Source organism: Herpailurus yagouaroundi, unplaced genomic scaffold (assembly GCF_014898765.1).
Source record: "Herpailurus yagouaroundi ecotype Mexico unplaced genomic scaffold, PumYag 139, whole genome shotgun sequence".
In the NCBI taxonomy this organism is placed as follows: domain Eukaryota; kingdom Metazoa; phylum Chordata; class Mammalia; order Carnivora; family Felidae; genus Herpailurus; species Herpailurus yagouaroundi.
In genome coordinates, this window is record NW_024412394.1 from 66,352,046 (window position 1) to 66,375,088 (window position 23,043).

Below are 23,043 nucleotides of genomic sequence, written 5' to 3' on the forward strand. Positions count from 1 at the left end.
CCCTATTCCCCTCCCCGCGGCTGCCTGTCAGAGCGCTTCTGGAGATATTACAGGGGACCCAGCCCGCAGCGACAAGCACAAAGTCACGGGGTAATGAACTTCGGGGACCCTTTGCCGCTCAGTGCGCGGCTCTCCCCGGAAACTGGGACCCGGCTGCCTGTTCCCTCGGAAGACTTCCCAGCAATCTAGTTTCCCACTCCGCTCTCTGGTTTGGGCAGCGCCGAGCCCATCTGCCTGAGACTGCGGTTGTGTTTTCCTTCTTTCCTTAAAAGAGCAGCGGTCTGTAGAGATCTGGCCACACTCTGCATGCCTAATGTAGAAGGAGAAATTGAAGACTGAGAGACAGGGATGGGGAAAGAGTGGGATCTTGTCCTTTTTGCTCCGTAGGAAGACCATTTTCGTGTCTCCGTCTCTGCCCTTCACTATTCCTCTCTCGCTGTCCTCCTCCCTTCTTCCTCGATCTGCCCGTCCGTCTCTCCGTTTGTCTGTCCATGCGTGTGTCCATACCAAGCAACATTCCCAGCAGCTGCGGTTTTGCAAGAGCCGGGAAGAAACTTGAGGATGCTTAAATTCCCACTGTGGAACGAATTCTGAGCGCCCAGGGAGCAGCGCAGCGCGCAACCGACACCCACCTGTCCGGCCCGAGAGCCTGCAGGCTGGAGGGCGGCTGGAGAGCTGCGGCGCCCGGCGGCGAGGCGGGCGCTGCCGGCCGGGACTCGGGCAGCGCCCACCAACCGCTCCGCCCCGGGACAGCCAGCATGAGCAAGCCGGCCGGATCAACAAGTGGGTACCTTTCGGGCCGCCGCGGGGCTCAGGCGCGCAGCCTGGGGTGGGCGGGAGAGGAGTCCGGGGATATCCTGCCCGGAACGCTGCGGCTCCGAGCCCGGGAAAGGGACTCCGGCGGCGTGTGCGCTTTGGCCCAGCTGCTTGTAGCCAGACCAACCAGATTAATCCTGGAGCCGGGTAGGTCTCGTTACCTCTGGATTGCTTGATTTTTCACCCCCCCCCCCCCCCCCCGGTTTGGTGGGAAGGTTGAGACCCATGCAGCCCGCCAGTCCCGCGAGTCGCATCCGCTTAGAGACCAGGTGCGGGGAAAGGGGAGGGGGGGAGTGTCGACGGGGGGCGGGAACTAGGCCGCAGCTCCAGGCTGCAGCACAATAACACGCTCGCTCAAAACTCCGAGCTCCAGCGCGCAAAAGCAACTCTGCGCAAAGCGGATTTGAAAGGAATGCTTTGCACCCCGTTTCTAGTTATTTCAAATAATCCTGCAAACTGGGAAGCAGAAACAATTTAAAAGTCACATTTTCCTTAATCCTAAATCCGCGTAGGTCATAACTGGGGAATTTAAAGTATGGCGAACCGCTCTAGCAAAGAGGGGACCAAATCCCTAATCCCAAGGATTTTTCGAGCGGGAGCTCGGCAGAGGCAGGAGTGTGCGGCCTGTTCCCTTCGCGCGCTTCTCTCCTCCCTCAAACTTGCCTAGCTGGTAGCTCCCCGTCAGAATGTCGAGCCGTGGCTGATCTCTAACCAACCCCAGACGCCAGAGTGGGGGGCTCCGTGTCTGTGTGTGTGAGGGCATCTGCTCTCCCGGTGCCTGCGGAACCCGAGAATGTGGAGGCCCGAGCCGGCGCTGGGCGGGCGTTGTCGCAAGGCTCGGATCTCCCGGGGGGCATTTCAGTTCCCGCCTTCCGGTGGCCCAGGGCTGCCTTTTCCGGGGCCCAAGACTGGAGGTAGCCCCCCGCCGCAGTCGCTACGTCCCGGAGATCTCCCGCCGCCCTTGTTGTCTTTGCCTATAGCATTTTTGCGGCTCCTTGCTTTCCTCAAACACCCCCTCCCCTCACGCCCTCATTGTCTTGAGTCTTTGAAAGTTGGGAGAATCCAAGATACTTCTGAGAACTGATGATGAAGTCCCACTTAAGTGGCAAGCAATTCACTTTATCTGTTCGCTTTGGTTTGGGTGTTACCGTTTTAAAAATGCAAGTGAAGTGAACGTGAACAATAAAGAGAAACGGAGAGATGTTTAGAACCAGGGCAGAGGGAAGAGAGCAGGAAACTTTGCCGCCGCACAAATCAGAGCCGACCCTTGCGGAGGCCTGGCGTTTCCAGTTAGCCTCCGGCCTACGCTGGCCCTTGCTGCTCCAATTTCTGGGAAGCGAGGCGGCCTGGCTTTTTGTGGCCCAGGTTCTGGAGTGTGAGGTCCTCCCCTGGAGGGGCAGAAGGCAACCTTTTCTGCAGCATTCCGAGCCTCTAATGCAAAAACAGAAGCCAGCGGGCTTCGGCAGGCCTCCTGGCTACTTCGCCCTGAGACAGGCCCTCGCCTTCTTCCCTAGAAGTAAGGAGCCTCGGACTCGTTCGCCCACTTGGGGTGAGGAGTCGGCGGGGTTGATGCGTGTTGGGGTGGCGGGGGGCGCCTGAAAAGCGAGGCCTCGGAACAGGGGGAAGGGGCAGGCGCCAAGCTCGGTTCGCTGGGGGCCCGCACCCGCGGACTGGCACCTAGGTGAACCGCCCGGACTCAGAAAGAACGGCTGAGTGACACGCTGGGGAAACTTGGGAGCTTTCCAACTTCCCAAGGGCCCGAGTTCGGCCTCGGAAGCCTGAGACCCGGCGCGGGTTCGGCCGCAGCTGTTATAGTTTCTCAGGCCCGCAGGAAGGCGGCCCCCGCCCGCGGCGCCGCTGCATCCCGGCCTTCTCCAGACAGGTGGCGGCAGCCGGGCCCGAGACCTGCGGCCCTCGGGCCCCGGGCGGCAAGGAGGTCGGCGCGCAGCGGGCGAGGTCAGGACCGAGCCGGGCCGCGAGGTCTGCGGCCCCCGCCTCGCTCGGTTTCGCACAGCTGGAGGGCAGAGCGATGTCACCCGGGAGCCCCGCCTGGGTGGTAACAAGACCCCGGCCAGTCACCCCTGCAGCCCAGACTAACTTCTTTCAACAGCCTCTGATGGTAATTACAGTAATCGAAGCTGCCATATATCTTTAGGCAATTATGACACACAAAAAGCCCTGAGGGGACCCCCTGGCGAGGGAAGTTAAGAACGGTTTTCCAGCCTCAGGAAACTCCCGCCTGCCTCACGTCGGAGCTCGCTCGGTTTGCTAAATGAGAGGAGCTTTGCAACGGGGTCAACCAGCTTGTCTCGTGACCCCAAGTCACCTTTACGTGGCTGGGTGGCGGAGTCTGAGGCGCAGACCCGCTATGCCCCGGAATTTTCGCGTCCCTCCCTCCTGTGCCCCGCCCCGGGCGAGTACGCCTGCCTCTAATCTGCCCCAGGAGCCGTGACTCGGAGGTCTGCTCCGTGGCAGGGCCGACCCGCAGCTGTGGAGGCCCCGAGGGGCCGACTGACGAGGAGCCCCGCACCCCGCCCCAGCTGGAGGAGAGTCACCCACCCTGCACTGGTCCTCCCTGCGTCCCATGGGTTTCTCCAGAGATGTGCGTCCCTGTCCTCTGTCTGGATGGGAAGCGGGGGGAAAAGAAAGCCCACCACTGCTCCTCCTGCGCGCTCATCTTGGCATCATCAAAACTGCTACCGGGAAGAAGACAGCTGGGGCGACAAGATTGCTGAACCCCAAACATGGACCCCCGCTCAGCCAGAGGGCGTGTGTCATGCTGGGAACGATGGTTGCAAAATATGGAAACCAAGTTGACTGTTTCTAGCGTGAGTGCGACGCAGCAGAGCTCGCGTCCCCGGTTGCTGGGCGGCTGTGAGTTCCTTTGGGCGCACTGACAGGCCCAAGGGGGTGAGGGACAAGACCCGCTGTGGCGTCGCCTGGAGCTCTCCAGCCCCTTCCTCCCCCCAGCACAACTTCTCCTCCCACCGTACTGGAAAGGGGGCGTCGAGGCGGTGGTCGCCTCGCCGCGCGCCTCCCCCACCGGCCTTTGTCGCCGTCTGAATTCCCATGCTACTCTTTTTGACGGGTCACTGGTGGCTGTATAGGCAGGTGCTATGGCGGGGTTGTAATTACCCAGGCCGAGCTTGGTCGTTCCCGAACCCCCACCCCCACCCTGGCCGCCGGCGCTTTCCCTAAGTCCCTCCTTCCCGGCCCCCAGCAGCTCCTCCTAGGCCTTGGTCAGGGGTTCGCGCCTACCAGGACGCCTCAAAATCCACGAGCAAGTTTCCACTTCTGAGACCTCAGCGGCCCTTCCCGACGTGGGGCCCACGCCTTCTCTATTCCCCTGGCGGGGTTGTTCTGACTCGCTTCTCTGCACCCCAGCCTGATAGCGTTCCCGAACCTGAGCGCCCCAGGGAGCAACTGTCGAGTTTCATCGAGGCGGAGGCATCTCGGCCCCAGACTGGAGGCTTTTGGTCGAGTAGCGACTTGAAAATTTAATGTAAAGAAGTTAATTATTACTATCATTGTTGTTACTACCAAAATGTTAACACTTTAATACTTTGTGGGAGGAAAGATTTCTAAGTCCCTATAAATCTCTTCAGGCTTGTTGGACTCTTGAACCTTAGAGAAAATAGTTCCTTCTCTTCTGAATTTTGGGATACAACCCTCTCTCCCTAACATTCCTCCAACGTCCATGGCCACCCCAGGCTTGAGGAGATTCCAGGGAAAGTTCTCTTAAACCAGGCGACTGTCGAGGCCAATAAGGGTGGAGGACAGTCTAGAGAAACCAGCTACAGGCAGGAAGGGACCCAACCGAGATCTAGTGTGAGGAGACAGGTCTTTGAGGAAGAAGAACTTGGGGAGTGGAGGGAGAAGGGGGTGGCTGTCCCGCGCTAACCTGCTAAGGGATCGCACACGCGTCACTCTCTCTCGTTTGCCCAGCCCGGTCCTAGTTCCTTTGGGGGGAAAATGTTCTTTTCTTAAAAGAAATAATTTCTCAAAAGCGATCCACTAAGCATTTTTTAAAATAGGTAAAGCGAAAGTTGGGCAATTACCACTACCCTTATTATCATTAATAATCCTAGTATTAGCATTACAATAATAATCCTAATAATAACAACCGCCCGGCAGCTCAGAGAAAACTCGATTGCCTTCCAGCTGCCATCCCCGGTTCCAGCCGTGTTTGTTTTTCTTCTTTCCCCTTTTACATTTCAAGTTTGTCTCCTCGCGCGCTAACAACTTTCTCTGTTTAATGCGAGAGCGGGGGAGGGACGCGGCCAAACTTTCCGCGGAGCAGAAAGGCAGCGGCGGCCGTGCTGCCGCCCCGGCCTGCTGTAATCTTTTATTCCAAAATGGGTCTCAGCGATTAGAAGAGACCCAAATACATGTAGCGGTGCATGAATAATGCTCATTGTAGGAAACTGACACTTGCTCAAGGAAAAAAAGTTTGGCTATAAAATCACTTCATTATTTGCTTTTACCGCAGCTTCGGTGCTAATCCCTTCAGAGGTCAGATTGCTTAGCATCTCTCTCTCCCGCTCCCCTTTCCTCCCTCTTCTCCGCCCTCCTCTCCCTCTCGCCCCTTCCCCCCTTCCCTGTCTTTCCTGCGATTTCAGGCCGTATTTTAGATATCCCCTGTAAAGTGTGCGGCGACCGCAGCTCGGGGAAACACTACGGGGTCTACGCCTGCGACGGCTGCTCGGGGTTTTTCAAACGGAGTATCCGAAGGAATAGGACGTATGTCTGCAAGTCTGGAAACCAGGTACCTCGGCCAGGGCTGCACCGCCCGGCTTCCGTCTGCTGCCTCCCCTTTCTTTGTTTGTGCCAAGGCCTCCTCCGAGTTTCCAGGCTGCTGGGGAGAGACCAAGCTCTGACCTCTCCCTTCCTCTCCCTCCTTCCCGCCTCAACGCTCAGAGGCCCTTCCGCGTGGGAAAGGCGGGAAGAGCTAAGGGAAGATACAGAGTTTGCAGGGGAAAATCTGAAATCCCGGCTCCTCCCTACACACACACACACACACACACACACGTCCCACTTTTTGCAATCCTTTGACACACTTTGACACAGGGTATGGCCCACACCCAGTGGCTTTGAAGCCAGAGAAGGGGACCTAAGGAACTTCAGAATCTAAACCACAAGTGCAATCTGGAGAAAGGCTATGTTCTGTTGCCTGCACCCCACCCACATTCCTAGCAGCACCCAAGCTCAGTGACCTGACCACTGCCTGCCATGGTAGAAGGAAAAGGCACAAGGCATCTCAGTCAAGGTTGCCCCCCAAAGTGAGCATGATCATTTGGAACACGGAGGGCTTGCCCTGTGAAGGGCTGTGTCCTTTCAACTTCAGACTAGCAGGACTGCTCTGGTAGTGGTCAGTGGGGCTTCAGCACCCATGTGACTTTAGCTAGGCGGAGTCACAGGAAAGGCAGAGTGCACAGGAAAAGAAGACTCTCAAGGAAGAGGTAAATTGGATCCTCTCCAAGACTCCCATGTCTTCTCTTTCTCTGCTTAGAAGATGTGCCTGGTTGGTTGTGTTTTGGTTTTGAGCAAGCAGAACTGTCTCAGAGAGACAAGGGGGTTAGAGCATGGGCTGAGAGTGAGCCAAAGCTTCCAGAAAGAGCAAGTAGGACCCCCTGACTCAGTTCCCAGCTCAGCAATAGGCTCATTTTAAGGAGATCAGCCTTTTGGCCCCACACTTTGCCTTCTCCTCAGCCAGGCACACAGACCCTCAGCACAGAGCCACCACTTTGACTCCCAAGAAGATCCTGGAGAAAGTATTAGTCAGAAGTCATCCTTTGGTAACCAAAATGGTAAAACATCTTCACTAATTAATATTTATATATGTGTATACATACACAAATATTGTCTGCTGCTAGTGAATTATTCTATTTCTAAAGCTATGTCTGCTCATATTAATTTCCAATAGATTTGGATTATCAACAAAAACATGATGATATTTACATTTGGATAAGTTATTTGGAACTCCAGCCCTGTTACCTGTTTAATTGGGTACACAGCTCTGTATCAGTTTCTAGCTCACCATATGGACACATCACATTATACACATGCAGGGCTGTATCCCTGTAGCCTCGCAGGAATATGAGATTACTGTGGGTCCTCAGATTTGAGCAGGCTTCTACTTAAATTACCTTTTAATTTTATGCAATGCACAGAATTGGGGAATCAAAATCTCAGATGTTATGCCTGATATTTTCAAAGGGGTTGGCTATCAATTCAAACATATTGATGTCAGTCCAAGTCCTTGTAAAGGACTGATAATAGACTCATCAGGCTTGGTGTCCTCTCCTTACAGAGAGAATAAATGGGCTGAGCTCAAGCACTCATCTTTCTCTCAAGCTTCAGATATTTATATACATATGATCTGATTTCAAGACACTCTTAAGAACAAATGAAGGCTTCGATTTTGCATTAGCTTGTTTATCAGAATACTAGGAAGATGACATTTGAGGATAGATATATGACTGCATTTAATAACAAGTTCTCTAAACCTCTTTACATTGAGCTATTACACTGGCCCTCAAAGATGCCCTAAAGAATTCACTTAGAAAGCAAAGATTATTTCCTTTATCTCTTTTATTCTAAGATTAGATAAATAATATTCTAATTTATTGTTAACAGTAATTAAAACGTATGGAAATTATTATGAACCTCTGCCCCACCTTTATTGTAAATATTACCTCAACATATTTTTTTTTAATTTTTTTCAACGTTTATTTATTTTTGGGACAGAGAGAGACAGAGCATGAACGGGGGAGGGGCAGAGAGAGAGGGAGACACAGAATCGGAAACAGGCTCCAGGCTCCGAGCTGTCAGCACGGAGCCCGACGCGGGGCTCGAACTCACAGACCGCGAGATCGTGACCTGGCTGAAGTCGGACGCTTAACCGACTGCGCCACCCAGGCGCCCCAACATACTTTAAATCAGAAGGGTGGGATCTCATAAAAAAGTATATTCAAGTGTGTTATTTTTTCCTAAGGGCTATTTCAGAAAGTGTGCATACTCCAAATTCAGAGTATATGAATTTTCTAGGTTATGAAGCAAAATAAAATGCATTTATTATATTCTCTTTCTTCCCACTGTACATGTAACAGTAGCAAGTCGTATAAACACAGGAGAGCACCAAACTTATTCTGTATTTTTGGTGTATAAAATGCATATGTAGCTGTGACTATATGTATCTATGTATAAGTTCCCTCAGTAATAACACCTAACACTGAATGAACACTGAAGTTCCATTAGAAACTTTCTCTGTAAATTTCCTCTTCTTTAAAAAAATTTTTTAATCTTTATTTATTTTTGAGAGAGAGAGAGAGAGAGTGCAAGCGGGGGAGGAACAGAAAGAGGGAGACACAGAATCCGAAGCAGGCTTCAGGCTCCAAGCTGTCAGCACAGAGCCCGATGGCATTCGAACTCACAAACCGTGAGATCATGACTTGAGCTGAAGTTGGTCGCTTAACTGACTGAGCCACCCAGGCGCCCCTGAAATTTCCTCTTCTAATAGCCAATAGTTTCCCAGAAAGTGTCATTAGTTAAAACATTTATTTTCTCGTGCATCTCAAATAAATATTTGTAAGTCAGTAATTAGCTCTTTTTTCCCCCAGTTATAATGCCAATTTTCTCAGTCCATATTATCGTTTTGTCAGACAGTCCATCACATCATCTTTCTGGTCATATTTACATAGTGGGCATCTGTAGATTTTGCCTAGGCCTTGGACTCTTCCTTTCCCATCCTCACCTCTGTAGGTCTTGCCCTCTTAATCACTCTGGCTTCTGCTCACTTTCCAGGAATGGCTTTGTTTCCATGAATCTGTGCTGAGGCAAGTCTTTAAGACAAGTTTCACATGCTGGTTATAAGAATGGCTTCAGGTACAAAGGCAAGAGTAAGGAAACAGCATAGTGAAGAATAAGTGGGAGAGAGTTATCTGACAGAAAGTAACAGAAAGAGGTAGACTCTGGACATAGCGGCGATCCCGACCAGCATGCCTGCTCCCAGCCCAGCTCTGACGCCTCCGCCTCTGGGCCAGGTCGCTGTCTTCGGTACTGAAAAGTGTCGCTCCTGCTGCACCACCTCCGCGCCTGGAAGAAGTTCCCCTCTAGAGCTCCTTCCAGCACAGCAGTCGGGCAACCAGGCGCTGGGACCCTTCACCTGCTTTGAGAAGGACTTTTCCTCCTTGTCCACTTTCGTAGGCTCAGGGGCTGTTCCTTTTGAAGTAGCCCCTGGAATCCCAGCCCTCTCTCTGCCTGGCCCTGCTCATGCCCAAGACCTTTAAGTCTGGCGGACCCAGGCTTGCAGCTCCTAGGTCCGTGGCGGGGTCCGTTCCCGCCTCCACGTTTCCCTCCACCTGGCGCCGGCTTCGCGTCTCCAGTCTAAAGGCCCTGGGGCCGCTGACCTCCTGCGCTCTGTTCCAGGGAGGCTGCCCGGTGGACAAGACGCACAGAAACCAGTGCAGGGCGTGTCGGCTGAAGAAGTGTTTGGAAGTCAACATGAACAAAGATGGTAATCAGTACCGCTTTTTATCGCTCTAATGTTGGTTGACTAGTAAGCAAATTATATGTACAGAAAATACGTGGCACTCCAATGAATGTAAATCATCTCCCCAGCACATCTTTCCAGATGCTGGGAATTGGCCTCGGACTTTCAGTCATATCCTTCCGTCTCTCTGCATGAGCCCCCACCCCCTATGGAACTCTCCCCCCAGTCCCTATCCTATGGAACTCTCCAAGTATGGCCCATGGCCACATTGGAAACTTGTGCCCCATAACCACCCCTACGGAGACCGCGATGCCGGGAGCCCCAGTCTGCTGGGCACACACGCGCGGTATTTCCTGCTTCACATCCTAATACCTCTTCTAGCCTCTCTTTGCAGCTCTTTTGTGGCCAGTTCTAAGCCTGTTAGTCTCCCGCAGAATCTCGCAGTCTGGATAGACTTCGAGGGTGGAGATCGTGGGGACTGGGGCACTGTGTCGGAGGAGGGAGGGCAGAGACTCAAGCACTCGGAATTTCAAGCCCTTGTTTGCTAATTCAAGATTCCAAAATCAGGATGGCCATTGTGGCGATCTGGGCCTTTTCTGGGCCTTCTCTCGGTTTTACAAAGAGAGGCTGGAGAGGCAGGGTGATGCGTGGGGGTGCCTCTGACACCCAACTCCCAGAAGGCTCTTAAACGCGTGCAGCAAGAACTAGGCAGTAAGATGCTTCTTGCGCAAAGAGCTTAGTCCAAGTGCGTGCCCGGTGGTGTCCTGGCGAGGGCGCCCCAGGCCTGGCCTGGGTTGCGGGGCGGGGGGGGGGGGGGTCCTGGCCGAAAGGGAGGAATGGGGTCTCAGGATAGGATGCTGAGAGGACTTTGCCTTGGCGACAGGCCGGGCTGGGTGGCAGCACCAGGAGGCACAGCGCCCACTGGGGAGTGATCCTTCCTCCGCGGCACAGGAAGCAGGAGGGAGCGTCCAACCTGTTGAACTTGTGTATTGACAAGTTGTCAAGCTCTGCGAACGGAAGATTGCCCTGAATTAATTTGTTTGTTTAAACTGTTGGCGGTAATTGTCACATCTCCCTTGCCTTCCTCCAGCACACTCCAAGACGGGCGCTCCCTCTTTCCATCCCACAGTGTGCCCCGGGCTCGGGCTCGGGCTCGGGTCTTTTTCTCCTGACGCCCTAGGAGGCCAAAAGCCATTTCGGCGGGGGTGGAGGTGGGGGAGCAGGAAAAGTGTGCAGGGACGCTGTGCCTGGCTGGGTGCAATGCTCCCTCTCCCTTTTGTCGCATGCAAGGGTATCTGACTACTCCTGCCCAGAAGGTTTCTGGTTTCCCTGCGACCACCCTGGGTGGGAAAGAGTCCTGAACCCACAGAGAGCACACCTAGTCTTGCTTGAGGCGTGGCCATTATCAGACACTTGGGGCCCGGCTCCGCTTCTCAGCCTCAGCTCTCTAATGCCTCCAGTGTAAGACATTGTCAGAGCGTCCTCCGCGCACACATTCCCTCTCCCTCCCTCTCTTCACCTCTCTAGTGACCTTGCCTGCCCAGATGGGGCATTTGGCCCGGGAGAGCGGCAGCGGCTAAGTGTTGTCCAGTCTTTGATCCCTGGGCATTCGTCCATCTGTCTGTCTCTGCAGCGGTGCAGCACGAGCGGGGGCCTCGGACGTCCACCATTCGCAAGCAGGTGGCTCTCTACTTCCGTGGACATAAGGAAGAGAACGGGGCGGCTGCGCACTTCCCCTCCGCAGCGCTGCCCGCGCCAGCCTTCTTCACCGCAGTCACGCAGCTGGAGCCGCATGGCTTGGAGCTGGCCGCCGTGTCCGCCACCCCGGAGCGGCAGACTCTCGTGAGTCTGGCTCAGCCCACGCCCAAGGTTCGTGTCCCTGCTGGACTCGGGGAGTCTGGTGCCTAGCTGAGGGAGGAGAAGGGCCTGCCCATCTCTTCTGAGCGGGGAGGGATCAAGCAAAAGATAGACCTGGCCACCGTGCGGTGCCGAGTCAGGCTCTGCAGGGAGCTGTAGGCCCCCTCCCTACTTTTCCCTGTTCAGCCAGGAGTGCTCAAATTTTAGTGGGCAGTAAAGTCACTCTCTGAGATGGCTACAAATGTGGACTCCCTGGCCCATTCCCCATAGAGTCTGTTTCTGCAAATTTGAGGTGGGGCCCAGGAACATGCACCTGTTAAAAAAAAAAAAAAAAAAAAAAAAAAAAAGCCCTTGGTGTGGAGCCCTGGCTGAACAACCTAGGTATTTCTGGAGACCAGAAGAGCACTTCTGTTTCTAGCAAAGAGGAGTTGGCTACCGCTGGTAGAAAAGAGTCCCTGAGTTGCAGATCTCAGGGATCTGTTTCCTTGGGCAAAGCTGTGGGTCTCTAATGCAACAACAATGTGTGGAGCTCACCCTGTTAGGACAGTTTGAGGAATCTGGCTTCAGTTTCCACTCTCCCTTCCCTCTTTTCTGAGATGCATGTATTTATATCACGACTGAGTCTCTACTTAGCAGGGCCACAGCCTGAACCATTTCAAAAGGCTGCCACCTAGGGACTGCCTTCCAGGCTTCCAGCTGGTACCTACCCAAAGCACCCACTCCAGGCCGAGAAGGGGAGGGCCAGCTGCAGCCCCACTCTGCAAGGAAGCCAAACACCTGGGCACACACACAAGCACAATATTTAATATTGCTTTCTTACCCTTGATGTGTATAATAAGCTTGGGAAAGTAGTGTTATGAATATGTTGTCAGTTATGAATGGGAATGCTCTGTGAATGATTAAGATGTCTAATTGAAATATTTCCATAATATACTAATCCTTTCTAAAAATACTCATATGCATATTTGTGTTTGGGATGCCTATTAATTTATACTTTTTTCACATCTATTTTTATTTACACAAATGCAAGCAGCTCTTGTCTAAATTGGGAGACAGGCCCGGCACTTTGCTCAGCCTGAGGAAAACTTGCCACAGGGGACAGAAAAACCAGATGCCCCTCTGGAAGGAATGGGCCCCCAAAGACTGGAAATGGGCCTTTCCCAGAGGTTATTTCTCAAAGTCTATAGATACAGATGTTTGTTTTTTATCTACCAATGGCAACTGCATGTTTCAGCAGAACACCCAAATTCCTGTCTCCTTCCCTGTTCTAATTAGAAAATTAAAAGATTGGCTCTTCTTGCAAAGCTGTGGTTTCCTCACTCCCTGGTGTTTCTCTTTCTTCCCTGCTTAGTACCCCCATGAAGTGAATGGGACCCCAATGTATCTGTATGAAGTGGCCACAGAGTCAGTGTGTGAATCAGCTGCCAGGCTTCTGTTTATGAGCATCAAGTGGGCTAAGAGTGTACCAGCTTTCTCCACGCTATCTTTGCAGGACCAGGTATGACCAAGAGGGTACTGAGCTCTCGGGGAAGGGGGGTGGGTAAAAAACAACAGTCACCAGCCTTATGAAACTGGAGGTTATCTGGATAAATCACGAAGGCCAGCCATCCTTTCCTAGCAGCAATGGGAAAACGATTTTTACTAGCTTCCTACTGTGGGTTCAAAATATCTAGCTATGGAACCCTTACTAAGAGATGCAATTATGTTATTTCAGGAAAGTTAGATCTGGGCTATGAAAAACAAATATAGAAGAACATCTCTCTCCCTCTCTCTCTGTTTAATTGAATCACAAATTTTTGAAATCTTAATGATATTTAAAATTGCTAATAAAACGATGTTTCTTAAGAATATTGGACCTGAGAGAAATAGATGATGAGAGTATTCCCCTGTAATATTTTCAGGGCTAGTCTTAGTATTTTATGTCCCAGAGCTTTATATTTTCCATTGTGATACAGCCTTGACCACTAATTTATCAGCATGTACAGTTAAAGGGTACACTGCATACTCTAGGCTAGGATCTCCCTTGATTCTTTAAGTACTTTTAGAGGTTTTGTAAACACATGGGCATTGTGCATAATTCTGCAGTTGTAAATGACATTCAGAGGGAGAAAGAGTATGTGCTGCTAAAAATTACATTGTAACAAAAGCCAGAAATTTTGTTGTTAGGAATATCAGAAATAGCTTCTGCTGGAATTTTTCTAATCTTGAGGGGAAAAAAGAAAATGAAGTGTTCATAATAACTATTGGCTGTTACCCAGACATTCATGGAAATTAATGACAAACTTCCCAAAAGCTAATAAGTAGTTTTAAAAGCAAATGGTTTATTTATTTAATTCATTTTATACCTAATTAAAGCATGATAGTGCCCTTTAATATGAAGCATCCTTCCTACAGACAGACCTAGCAATGTGCTCAAAACATTTAATCTTCTAGCATGGGATGTTCTTTTTTTCCATAGCCTGGACTTTCAGACATGGTCAGAATTAGATATTGTTTACCTTGCATTTTTAAAGTATTATTTTCTGTACTTAATGCAATAAAACTAAAAATAAAGCATTTTCAAAATTAAACCTTTGGTCTTATTGTGATTTTGGTTACAAGCCTTCACAATTCAGCTCTTAGCTCTCAAAAGGAAATCCCTTCACATAAATCATCCAGAATTGGCTGGTTTTTGAGAGATTTTTCAAAAACAGATTTTTTTCAAAATGGTTAGGTTCTATCTTTGACCAGGTTTACTGGCTGACTCTAACCATTTGCTGTGTGTGTGTATGTGTGTTTGTGTGTGTGTGTGTGTGTGTGTGTGTGTGTGTGTGTGCACATGTGTGTGCACGTGCATGTGTGCACACTGGCTATTTTTTCTCAAAACAGGTATCTGTATACTCTTTAATACAAACAAAATTTACTTACTGTCTGCCACTTAGCCCTTCAGTGGAAACCCTTCAACAACAAGCAAACTGCAATGGAGTGGAATCCAGTATATTAATTTGGAAAAGGAGCCAGATTTTCATTTTAAATATTCAGTAGCACATTTTCTTAGAATGAAAATGACAAGCACCTTGATGCTGTCCACTTATGAGTCTCAGAAAAATCAGGCAGTGAGATGAGGTAAACTCAGCAAAACCCGATTAACATAATTACACCCTGATTTCCCTGCATGCCTCTTGGGAATTAGTGATTTCTCCTTGCTCCCTGCCCAGCCCCCCAACCTTGTAGGAAGATGGGGGCCCAGATCTGCACGCTTAGTCTATAATCCTCGACCCTGATAATATCAGTATTTTATATGAAAGGGATCACCTGCTGAGCTGCTGGTGGCATTTCATAGAGCCTGGGTCTCTGGAGAAGATTCTAGGTGGTCAGGAATGAATGGATGCAAGGAAATGAAGGGTAAACCCCTTTCCAGAGGAAGCAAAGTTTGGGGAATTGGAATGGCTGACTCTCAGATGCATGTGCTTATCTATAGGCACCTTTTCAAAAAAGAAAATATGGAAAAGAAAAGAAAGCTAGAATATTCAGGGGAAAAATTACCAAGACAGGCATTTAAAACACTTTTTAAAATAATGGAAATTTACATATTGAAATTGTTTATAAATTTATAAATTACACACTATATTATATTATACATCTATTGTATGACAGCTGATGCTTTTGGAAGATGCTTGGAGAGAACTGTTTGTTCTAGGAATAGCACAATGGGCCATTCCGGTTGATGCTAACACTCTACTGGCTGTATCTGGTAAGAATTGCACAATTTAATGACTTTGTTGTAGAAATTACCATAAAAATACATTACTGAAAAAAGAACAACATGTAAAGAATAACAAATTCCTGCTGAACAATAGAGTATACCTGTCATTTATAAATCTATATTTAAATGCAAATAATGTTGTTTTGTTGTATTCATGACTGCTTGCATTGTTATTTAAATGCAAATTACTGTGTTTGTTATCATCCAAGAGAAGATTTTATATTAACTTTCATACAATATAGCCAGTTTACACGGAATCAGATATCTTAGAGTGACAATTGAATAGATATTGATATGCAGAATTCTGTCAAAAATCAATATTAAATCATGAAAATGCCTTCATATTAGAGCATTTATTCCATATTTCTATTCTAGGCATGAATGGTGACAACACAGATTCCCAGAAGCTGAACAAGATCATATCTGAAATACAAGCTTTACAAGAGGTGGTGGCTCGGTTTAGACAACTCCGGTTAGATGCTACCGAATTTGCCTGTCTAAAATGCATCGTCACTTTCAAAGCTGGTAGGCAGACGCCAACCCCTGTCTCTTCTCCTTCCACAGTTTTGCCACCTCCCTAATTCCGCCACCTCAAAGTCCAGACTGATCATTGCAAAAAGAGGTGATGGTTTTTAAGGGAGCTGATACTCTTAGGCTGGCCCCATTCTCGACAATGGGGACCCTACTGTTCTCCTGCTAGCCATCCATGTCCAGAGGGCTGCTTTCCCGTCTGCATTTCCTGTGTCGCTTATCACAGTTTCCTGGTCTTCATTTCTAGTTCCTACACACAGTGGTTCTGAACTGAGAAGTTTCCGGAATGCTGCTGCCATCGCAGCCCTTCAAGATGAGGCTCAGCTAACCCTCAACAGCTACATCCATACCAGGTGACTCTTGTTTGCCTTGAACGTGCACTTAAGAAAATTGCTTCCATTGTGAATGTGTGAGCAGGCAGTAATAAGCCAGTTCAGACCCTGTGACTAGTCATCCTGTTGCCAGCCAGTTAATTTAGCTAGAATCTGTGTCCTCACCTATTGCACAGGATGGGTGAGAGGAGCAGATAAGATTAGATTATCCAAATGAAAGCATTGCCAGACCCCTTATGGCTGTCCTGGCTGAACAAGTTGATCCATCAAAACATTTGAACACATTTGTGTGAATGGACCCTGTTATGGGAAAGGTCAAAAATGAAGGCCAAAGTGGTATATTAGCTGATATATTAGAGAGTGGTCACATCATCCTTGAGAGGCCATCTTTAGCCCCATCATGATTGCTGTTTGGCTTTGATGACTGGTATCCACTGAGTTCTGTTGAGTCATAGCAACTTCTGGCCAAGCAGGGCCCACTGGCAGAGAATATTCTTGGCTAGTTGTAGGACCTCTCAGCCACTGGAGCTCCAGCAGTACTCCTCCTGGCACCAATGGACAAGTCCACCAAGAGTTATAGACTTTCTGATTCCATTTTAAGATGAAAAAAAAAAAAAGGCTTTTAAAGAGTTGGTGGAATCCTGGAGCTTCCTAAGTTAGGACTGTGGTAGATGTAAGGTTAGAAAAGAGTTGCTTCTGTTGTTTATTCTTCGATTGACCTTGAAAGGAAGCCCATGCAAACCTGTCTTGATCATCTCAACATCACCCATAGACTCTCTGCTAGGAGTAACAGAGGGTAGAGGCAGTTAATGTCTCTCTCACATAAGGGGTCGGCGAAATACCAAGTCACCTGTATTCACTGGGGGCGATACCACTTCTGCTATGATCTGCTTATTTCTATTATAAATCCTGTTTTGAAAACTAATGAATAAAACCGTTCCTTGTCCATGGAATATCAGTGAACCTGTGCTGAGTGATAGTACATGTGTATATGTCTTTCAAATTAAAGTGCCATGGTTTTAAACATTTACATCCATGTTAAATTTCAGAATGTATAGTAAGCACTTAATATTTGTTCAAAATTATAAAATGGAACAGTACATAATTTGGGCACTACTCCCCCCACCCCACTAAAAACAAACTTGTATGTCATATCTGACCTCTGACATCTATAGTCATTGAGGCATAAAGAACATTACACTGAAAAGAATGTGATATCCACTTACTGATTCAGTCAAGCATTTGCTGAGTACTCTGCTACGTGAGGGGCTCCTGGTGAGTATTGTGGGACACTAGAAAGAAAAAGACACTTTCCCTTATCATTGCGTGAAGTAGGCAGAAGTGATCATTCAATTGAGGACAGAGAAGAGAGAAAAAGCAAAGTGTGGAGTGGGAGGGATGAATTCTAGTTGCTAAGGAAAGTCTGGAAAGGCTGGGTGATGGAGGAGATGACATGTGAGCTGGTCCTTGAATGGCAGGACTTCAGCAGGGGAGAAGGGCTGCAGGGACAGCCAGTAGAGGGACTGGTAGAGGTGCCATGGGAGGTGCCAGCAAAGAGGAAGGGGAGCCTGAGAGGGCCTGGTGCACCAGAAGCTTCTCCTAGGGTGACCTGAGAGAGCTAAACCACAAATTAACAGAAGTCTATTTTAGGAAAATGACAAGTATATTACTTCTACCCCAGCCTCAAAACAAGGAAATTATTAATTGAAAGAACACAACTGCTTTGACATGGAATTTTGTTCATTAAATGTTTATTTATTTTGAGAGTGGGGAGGGACAGAGAGAGAGAGAGAGACAGACAGAGAGAGAGACAGAGGGAGAGAGAGAATCCCAAACAGGCTCTGTGCTGTCAGCACAGAGCCCAACATGGGGTTCGATCTCACAAACCATGAGATCATGACCTGAGCCGAAATCAAGAGTCAAACACTTAACTGACTGAGCCACGCAGGTGCCCCTATATTCTAAAAATTAATGTTGATTAGTCAGACTCTCTCAATGTCTCTGCCTGCCTGTCTGTCTGTCTGTCTCTCTCTCTCTCTCTCACACACACACACACAAACACACACATTGTTATTGTTTCTAGGTAGTACAGTACTCGACATCTAACAGACAATTAATTCTTGTTGACTATCCAGTCCTTTCCTAAGTAGGAAATGAAAGGAGTGGGTAAGTAGGTGAGTGGATTTTCTACTTGCAGAAAATCAAGAGTTAATGGTCTATGGATTCCCCCAAATCTATCCTTTCTGAAAGTTACTATTTCCCACAGTGGTTCCTCACTGTAGGAAACTTCCAGCATGTTGGGTGAGTGCTGCAGACATGGCAGAGGCTTGTCTAGGCAGCCCCTGCGTACGCAATGCAGGGTTCTTGCTGCTCGGCCTGACCCTGGGAGCTGTTGAAGAGAGTAAATGACCAAGGGGGAAGGGAGATGGGGGTCTTGGGGATTACTTTCCAGGAAACATAGAAGATATTTTGAGCAAGGAGAATAAGTGATGGGATTAGGGTATTTTAAAAAATGTAGCTAAGCTCCACCATTTCCATACCACATTATTAAATGTGGTCTGGTGGTCCTTGCCCCTGGGTGATTATGAAGGTGAGCAGTGAAGGAGCCAATTGGGGTCCTCAGAGGCTCAGAAAGAATGATGAGCCTCGAATCAGGTGGAAGAGAGGGACTCCTGGGTACCCAAAGCTAACAGACAGCCATGACAATTTCTCCCCTGGATTCTATTTGCAGGTTGGAGTGATTGGTCAGTTAAATGCAGTGTTCAGCTACCTAGCTCCTATAAAGGAATTTTGATATCTGTCAGTTTCTAGCACCTTGTGGCCAGGGGTTAGACCCAGCTTGGGTACAGACAGGTGTCCCTGGAGCTCAGTCCTCCAGGTGATTTGTTGTAGTGGAGGGAGACCTCCCTGTAAAGTATGTGGATGCCTGATTCCAAACAATTGACTGAAGAAATATCAGGGCTACAGTGAGGAAGTGGCTTACAGGCATCTAAAGGCAGCAGAAAATCGAACTTGCACATCTGAGCACAGACGCATGTTGGACATCAAGAGAGGAAATTGTTAAGCAATTTCTCACATCTTTAATTATATGCCAATTTCATTGACACGAAAGTTGGGTGGCACTGCCACCCAACAGAACTTAGTCTTTAATTTGCAGTGTAATAAGGATGGAATTATTCCTGAGAGTGACTAAGTATAATGCCTGAATAATAATTTGGAGAATTGCTTCGAGAAGGAAACCATTTTATTTGAGGGAACTAGCCTGATGAGGGAGCCTTGAGAATCAGAAAATGTGAATGTTATCGCTACTTTTATCATCAACACCATGGTTATTTTCGACACTGGCAACCTTTAGTGTATTATTTGACCTACACTTAGCACTATATTTCTTTAAAAAAATTTTTTAAATGTTTATTTATTTTTGAGAGAAAGACAGACAGAGCCGAGTGGGGGAGGGGCAGGGGGAGAGGGAGACACAGAATCTGAAGCAGGCTCCAGGCTCCGAGCTCCGAGCTCCGAGCTGTCAGCACAGAGCCCGACGCGGGGCTCAAACTCACGAACAGTGAGATCATGACCTGAGCCAAAGTTGGAGGCTTAACCGACTGAGCCACCTGGGCACCCCAGTAACTGTATTTCTTAAACTTACCTGTTCTCCAAATGAAATGCAACCCCTTTGCTAATGTAAAGACAGTGATTTTGGCAGCATCATTTATGTTCTTCATGCCTCAAGTATTCAACCCACACAACAGGGCCAGTAGCACCTGCATAGGTCTCTGTCGCAGGGAGAGTGTGATATTAAAGAGGCCCAGTCAGGAAATTATGCTGAAGATGGTGTGCGTTCACGTATGAGATGTGAATTCCCATGAGTCGTCGCTCTTACCTTGCTGTCATGGCTTCTCCTATTCCAGATATCCCACTCAACCCTGTCGCTTTGGAAAACTCCTGTTGCTTTTGCCAGCTTTACGTTCTATTAGTCCGTCAACGATAGAAGAAGTGTTTTTCAAAAAAACCATCGGCAACGTGCCAATTACAAGACTGCTTTCAGATATGTACAAATCCAGTGACATCTAAGCTCTGAGTCCCCACTTTTCAGGATGGGACAGTATCTGATGAACTTCTACCCACGGAGAATAAGCCTCAACTAACAAACCCTTCAGGAAGCATAAACCTGGGAATGTGTAGCCTTCAGGAAAAAAAAAAATGCCAATTGACACAAAACAGTTCCAGTCGCTTTGACCTGCTGCCTCGGCCAGGGTAGGGCAGCCTGGGAAGGAAAGGGGTTGTCACAGGACCACCTGAGCAGAGCCACGCCCTGGGAAGGGGGGCTATAGTAGGGAGGTTGCCACAGGCCATGACATTCTGCTTCTTACCTGGAAGATCAGGCTGAACTCTCAAAAGCTGAAACATCGGTAGAACTTTCTTTTCCTTTTTAGCAGATAATGTTGGGTAACCAGATATAGTTCTGTATATAACATCAGACAGCAGCCTTCAGAACTATTTTATGTTGGAGAAATTATTTTAAAAATAATGGTTAGGTCTTAAATCAAAAGTTTTATCAAAAGTTTTTCTTCTATCGTAATACATCATGAAGTGGCCTTCAGAACCGAGTTAGTGAATGAAAGGTAGCTTATGCCGTGAGACTTGCTTTTCTCTATCTTTTTTCTTTCCTTTCTCTTTCTTTTGTTTTTCTCCTTCTGCTTCCCCCGCCGTGCCCGTGTTGGGGGGGGGCGGCCGCCCGCCGCCTTCTCTTTGATACCATAGGCCAGGCAACCTTGTCAAAGGAATTGGTGGACGAAAAGGAGACTCTCACCAAGACTTCAGGTTGGATAACATCTCAAAAATAGAAGAGCTTTACTAAAAGAATGCAAATTGAGGGAGGATGAATTAAAACAGCCAAACCAAATAAAGTGGAGATGGATGATGAGGCAGATTGCTGTCCCGTTAACAAAGTGCTGCGACCAAAGGCAATGGGGGTCCGAACTCGTGTTTCAGTCAGTCGCACCAGAGAGTAAATGAACAGAGACATGATGCCAGAAGGAACCCCAAGGAGATGGAGGCTAAAAGCTTTCTTGATCGATCCGTTGCTAATAGCCTGAGACTCTTCAATGCCTTTCAGAAAACCGGTTTCTAGTAAAGCCTTGAATGCGCATGCACGCATACATGCACACACACACACACACACACACACACACGCACACACCGTCCTACACTATAAGCTGCTCCTTTGGTATGAATCTATACTTATGGAAATGTAGAAACAAACATTTTAAAATAGCTGCTGTACTTTTCACATTTTGATTTATTAGGTACTAGCACTGAGGAAAAATATTCAGCACTTGGACTATCATAGGATGAGTAAAACTTTTCTTGTACAAAGTGAATTAACTGATTTGTGAAGTTAAAAGGTTGTACTCATTGTATTTACAAAGAATAAAAATATATTGGATTTAAAGGAACTCTACCTGATTTCTTAGCCTCCCTCCCTGGCTGGTTCTCACCCACCAGAGAAAAGGTGGCAGCAGCAGCTGGTGTAAAAACTGAAGCTCAGAGCACTCCAGCCTGAAGAACCGAACCACAAAGGCAATTTCCTTTTTACAGTGAATCCCATTTGTAAAATGATGAATAAAGAAATAAAACATAAGATTCTGTTCTCTGAAGCTCTCAAATGTAATTGCATCTGTTAGGAAAATTGCTGTGTGAAGAAGAAAGAGGCCGATTAGCAGAGTCTTCATTCACTCGCTCCTCTCTCTTGCCAACATTTCAGTCCTGACCAGGAGCTTGAAATCATTTAGTGATCAAAAAGATAAAGTGCGACGATCTACATTGGTAAGTAAGATGTGGAAGGAGCAGTAGAAAGTGCGTTCAGATGTTCCCAGCAAATCTCAGGGCACTGGCCGCACCACCAGAGGCCAGGGGTGGAAATCCCAGGTGCCCAAGGCCATGGGCGCTTTGGGCTCCTTCTGGGCAGCAGCTCCAGCAACAGTCTGAAGGACAGGTACTAGCCAATCTTGGCTAAGTCAACCTTAGGGATTGCACGTGTGGAAGTTCAGTCAGGCATGCACTCCTCTGCTGAGTCCACAGAGAGGAGAAGTTGCATTAAAGAAAAGCAAGGTACTCAAAGATGAGTGCAGGAATGTTCCTTGCAACACTGTTCATGTTTGACAATGAAAATGTCCACGGGTGTATTACCCTCGTTAAAGTGAATAGACTAGAGCCAATGTATTCAACATGGGTACGTGTTGTGAAATGCAGTGTGGGGGTGGGTGGAAAGTGAATCACAAAACATACATACAGCTGAGTGTTTATGTAAAGTTTTACAACCTACAGAACAATACCAGATTATGTTTATGGGTATATAAATATATCACAAATATTTAAAACAAACACGAGTAGGATACACACGAACTGCACAATAGTGGTTACCTTTGGGAATGTAGGAGATTAGTGAAAGGCACCAAAAAGATTCGAAAATGTTTCTGAAGTGGCTTGTTTCATAAGACAAAAGCGAATCAGAAACAAATATGAGATCAATAACAAGATCTGGTAAAGCTGAGCAATGGCTCTGAGGCTATCCAACCATGTATTAGTCAAGTTTTGCTTCAATAATACTAAATAGCAAATAGCCCTCAGAGCTTACGATAGCAGACTTGTATTTCTTGCTCACGGGAGGCTGCCTGTCCCTGGGGGCTCGGCCGGGCCTGGTTCCAGGCTGGAGTTTGGGTTCAAGTGTGCTCCAGTGTTTCCTCATTCTGGACTAGCTGCTTGCCCGAAGCAGCTTCTTCGCATGGCAGAATGCAGAAGTGCAAGATGCGGAATCAAACCACGCAGACGCATCTGAAGCTGCTGCTCATGTCACATTCTTTCGCTTTGCACTGGCCCAAGCCAGACACATGTGGCCAAACCCAACTTCCTGTGGGCAGGGATGTATACTCCTCTTGTGGAGGAGGGGGACGGAAGGGTATCGCTGACCTACAATAAAATCTGTCACAATCATATAATCTATCTTAATCCACTGAAAACATTCTTAGTGAAGTTAAAAAGGAGTAAGTTTCCTGGGACATGCCACAGAATAGATTCCCACTGGGATTCCCACCGCCTTTGTTTTGGGCATCTCCACCATTATAGGCAAGAATCAAAGCTGGCTTTCAAGATTTGAAAAAGCCCAGAATTAAAAACCTCATAGCGCTCTCTTCGGGGACTTTAGGATCTCTACTGGATGCAGTTTGGGTACTTTAAGAACCTCAGTGCTTGCATGGATTTTAAGGCAGATA

At 48.1% G+C, this 23,043-nt stretch overlaps 1 protein-coding gene across 2 annotated transcripts; it reads left to right on the forward strand.

Annotated features, from left to right (window-relative positions):
- The first annotated feature begins 7 nt into the window (after positions 1 to 7).
- On the forward strand, positions 8 to 21,425 carry NR2E1 (nuclear receptor subfamily 2 group E member 1). Of its 2 annotated transcripts, none has more exons than XM_040474319.1 (9): positions 8 to 783; positions 5,436 to 5,581; positions 9,244 to 9,331; positions 10,941 to 11,176; positions 12,516 to 12,662; positions 14,801 to 14,897; positions 15,285 to 15,434; positions 15,688 to 15,793; positions 21,247 to 21,425. In XM_040474319.1, the coding sequence occupies exons 1-9, from the start codon at positions 759 to 761 to the stop codon at positions 21,311 to 21,313; spliced, it is 1,062 nt and encodes a 353-aa protein (XP_040330253.1). In that variant the 5' UTR covers positions 8 to 758; the 3' UTR covers positions 21,314 to 21,425. The 2 variants fall into 2 exon arrangements, with proteins under 2 accessions (XP_040330253.1, XP_040330252.1); XM_040474318.1 differs by lacking the exon at positions 21,247 to 21,425 and adding an exon at positions 19,681 to 21,228 and having other exon boundaries at positions 14 to 783.
- The last annotated feature ends 1,618 nt before the right edge of the window (positions 21,426 to 23,043 follow it).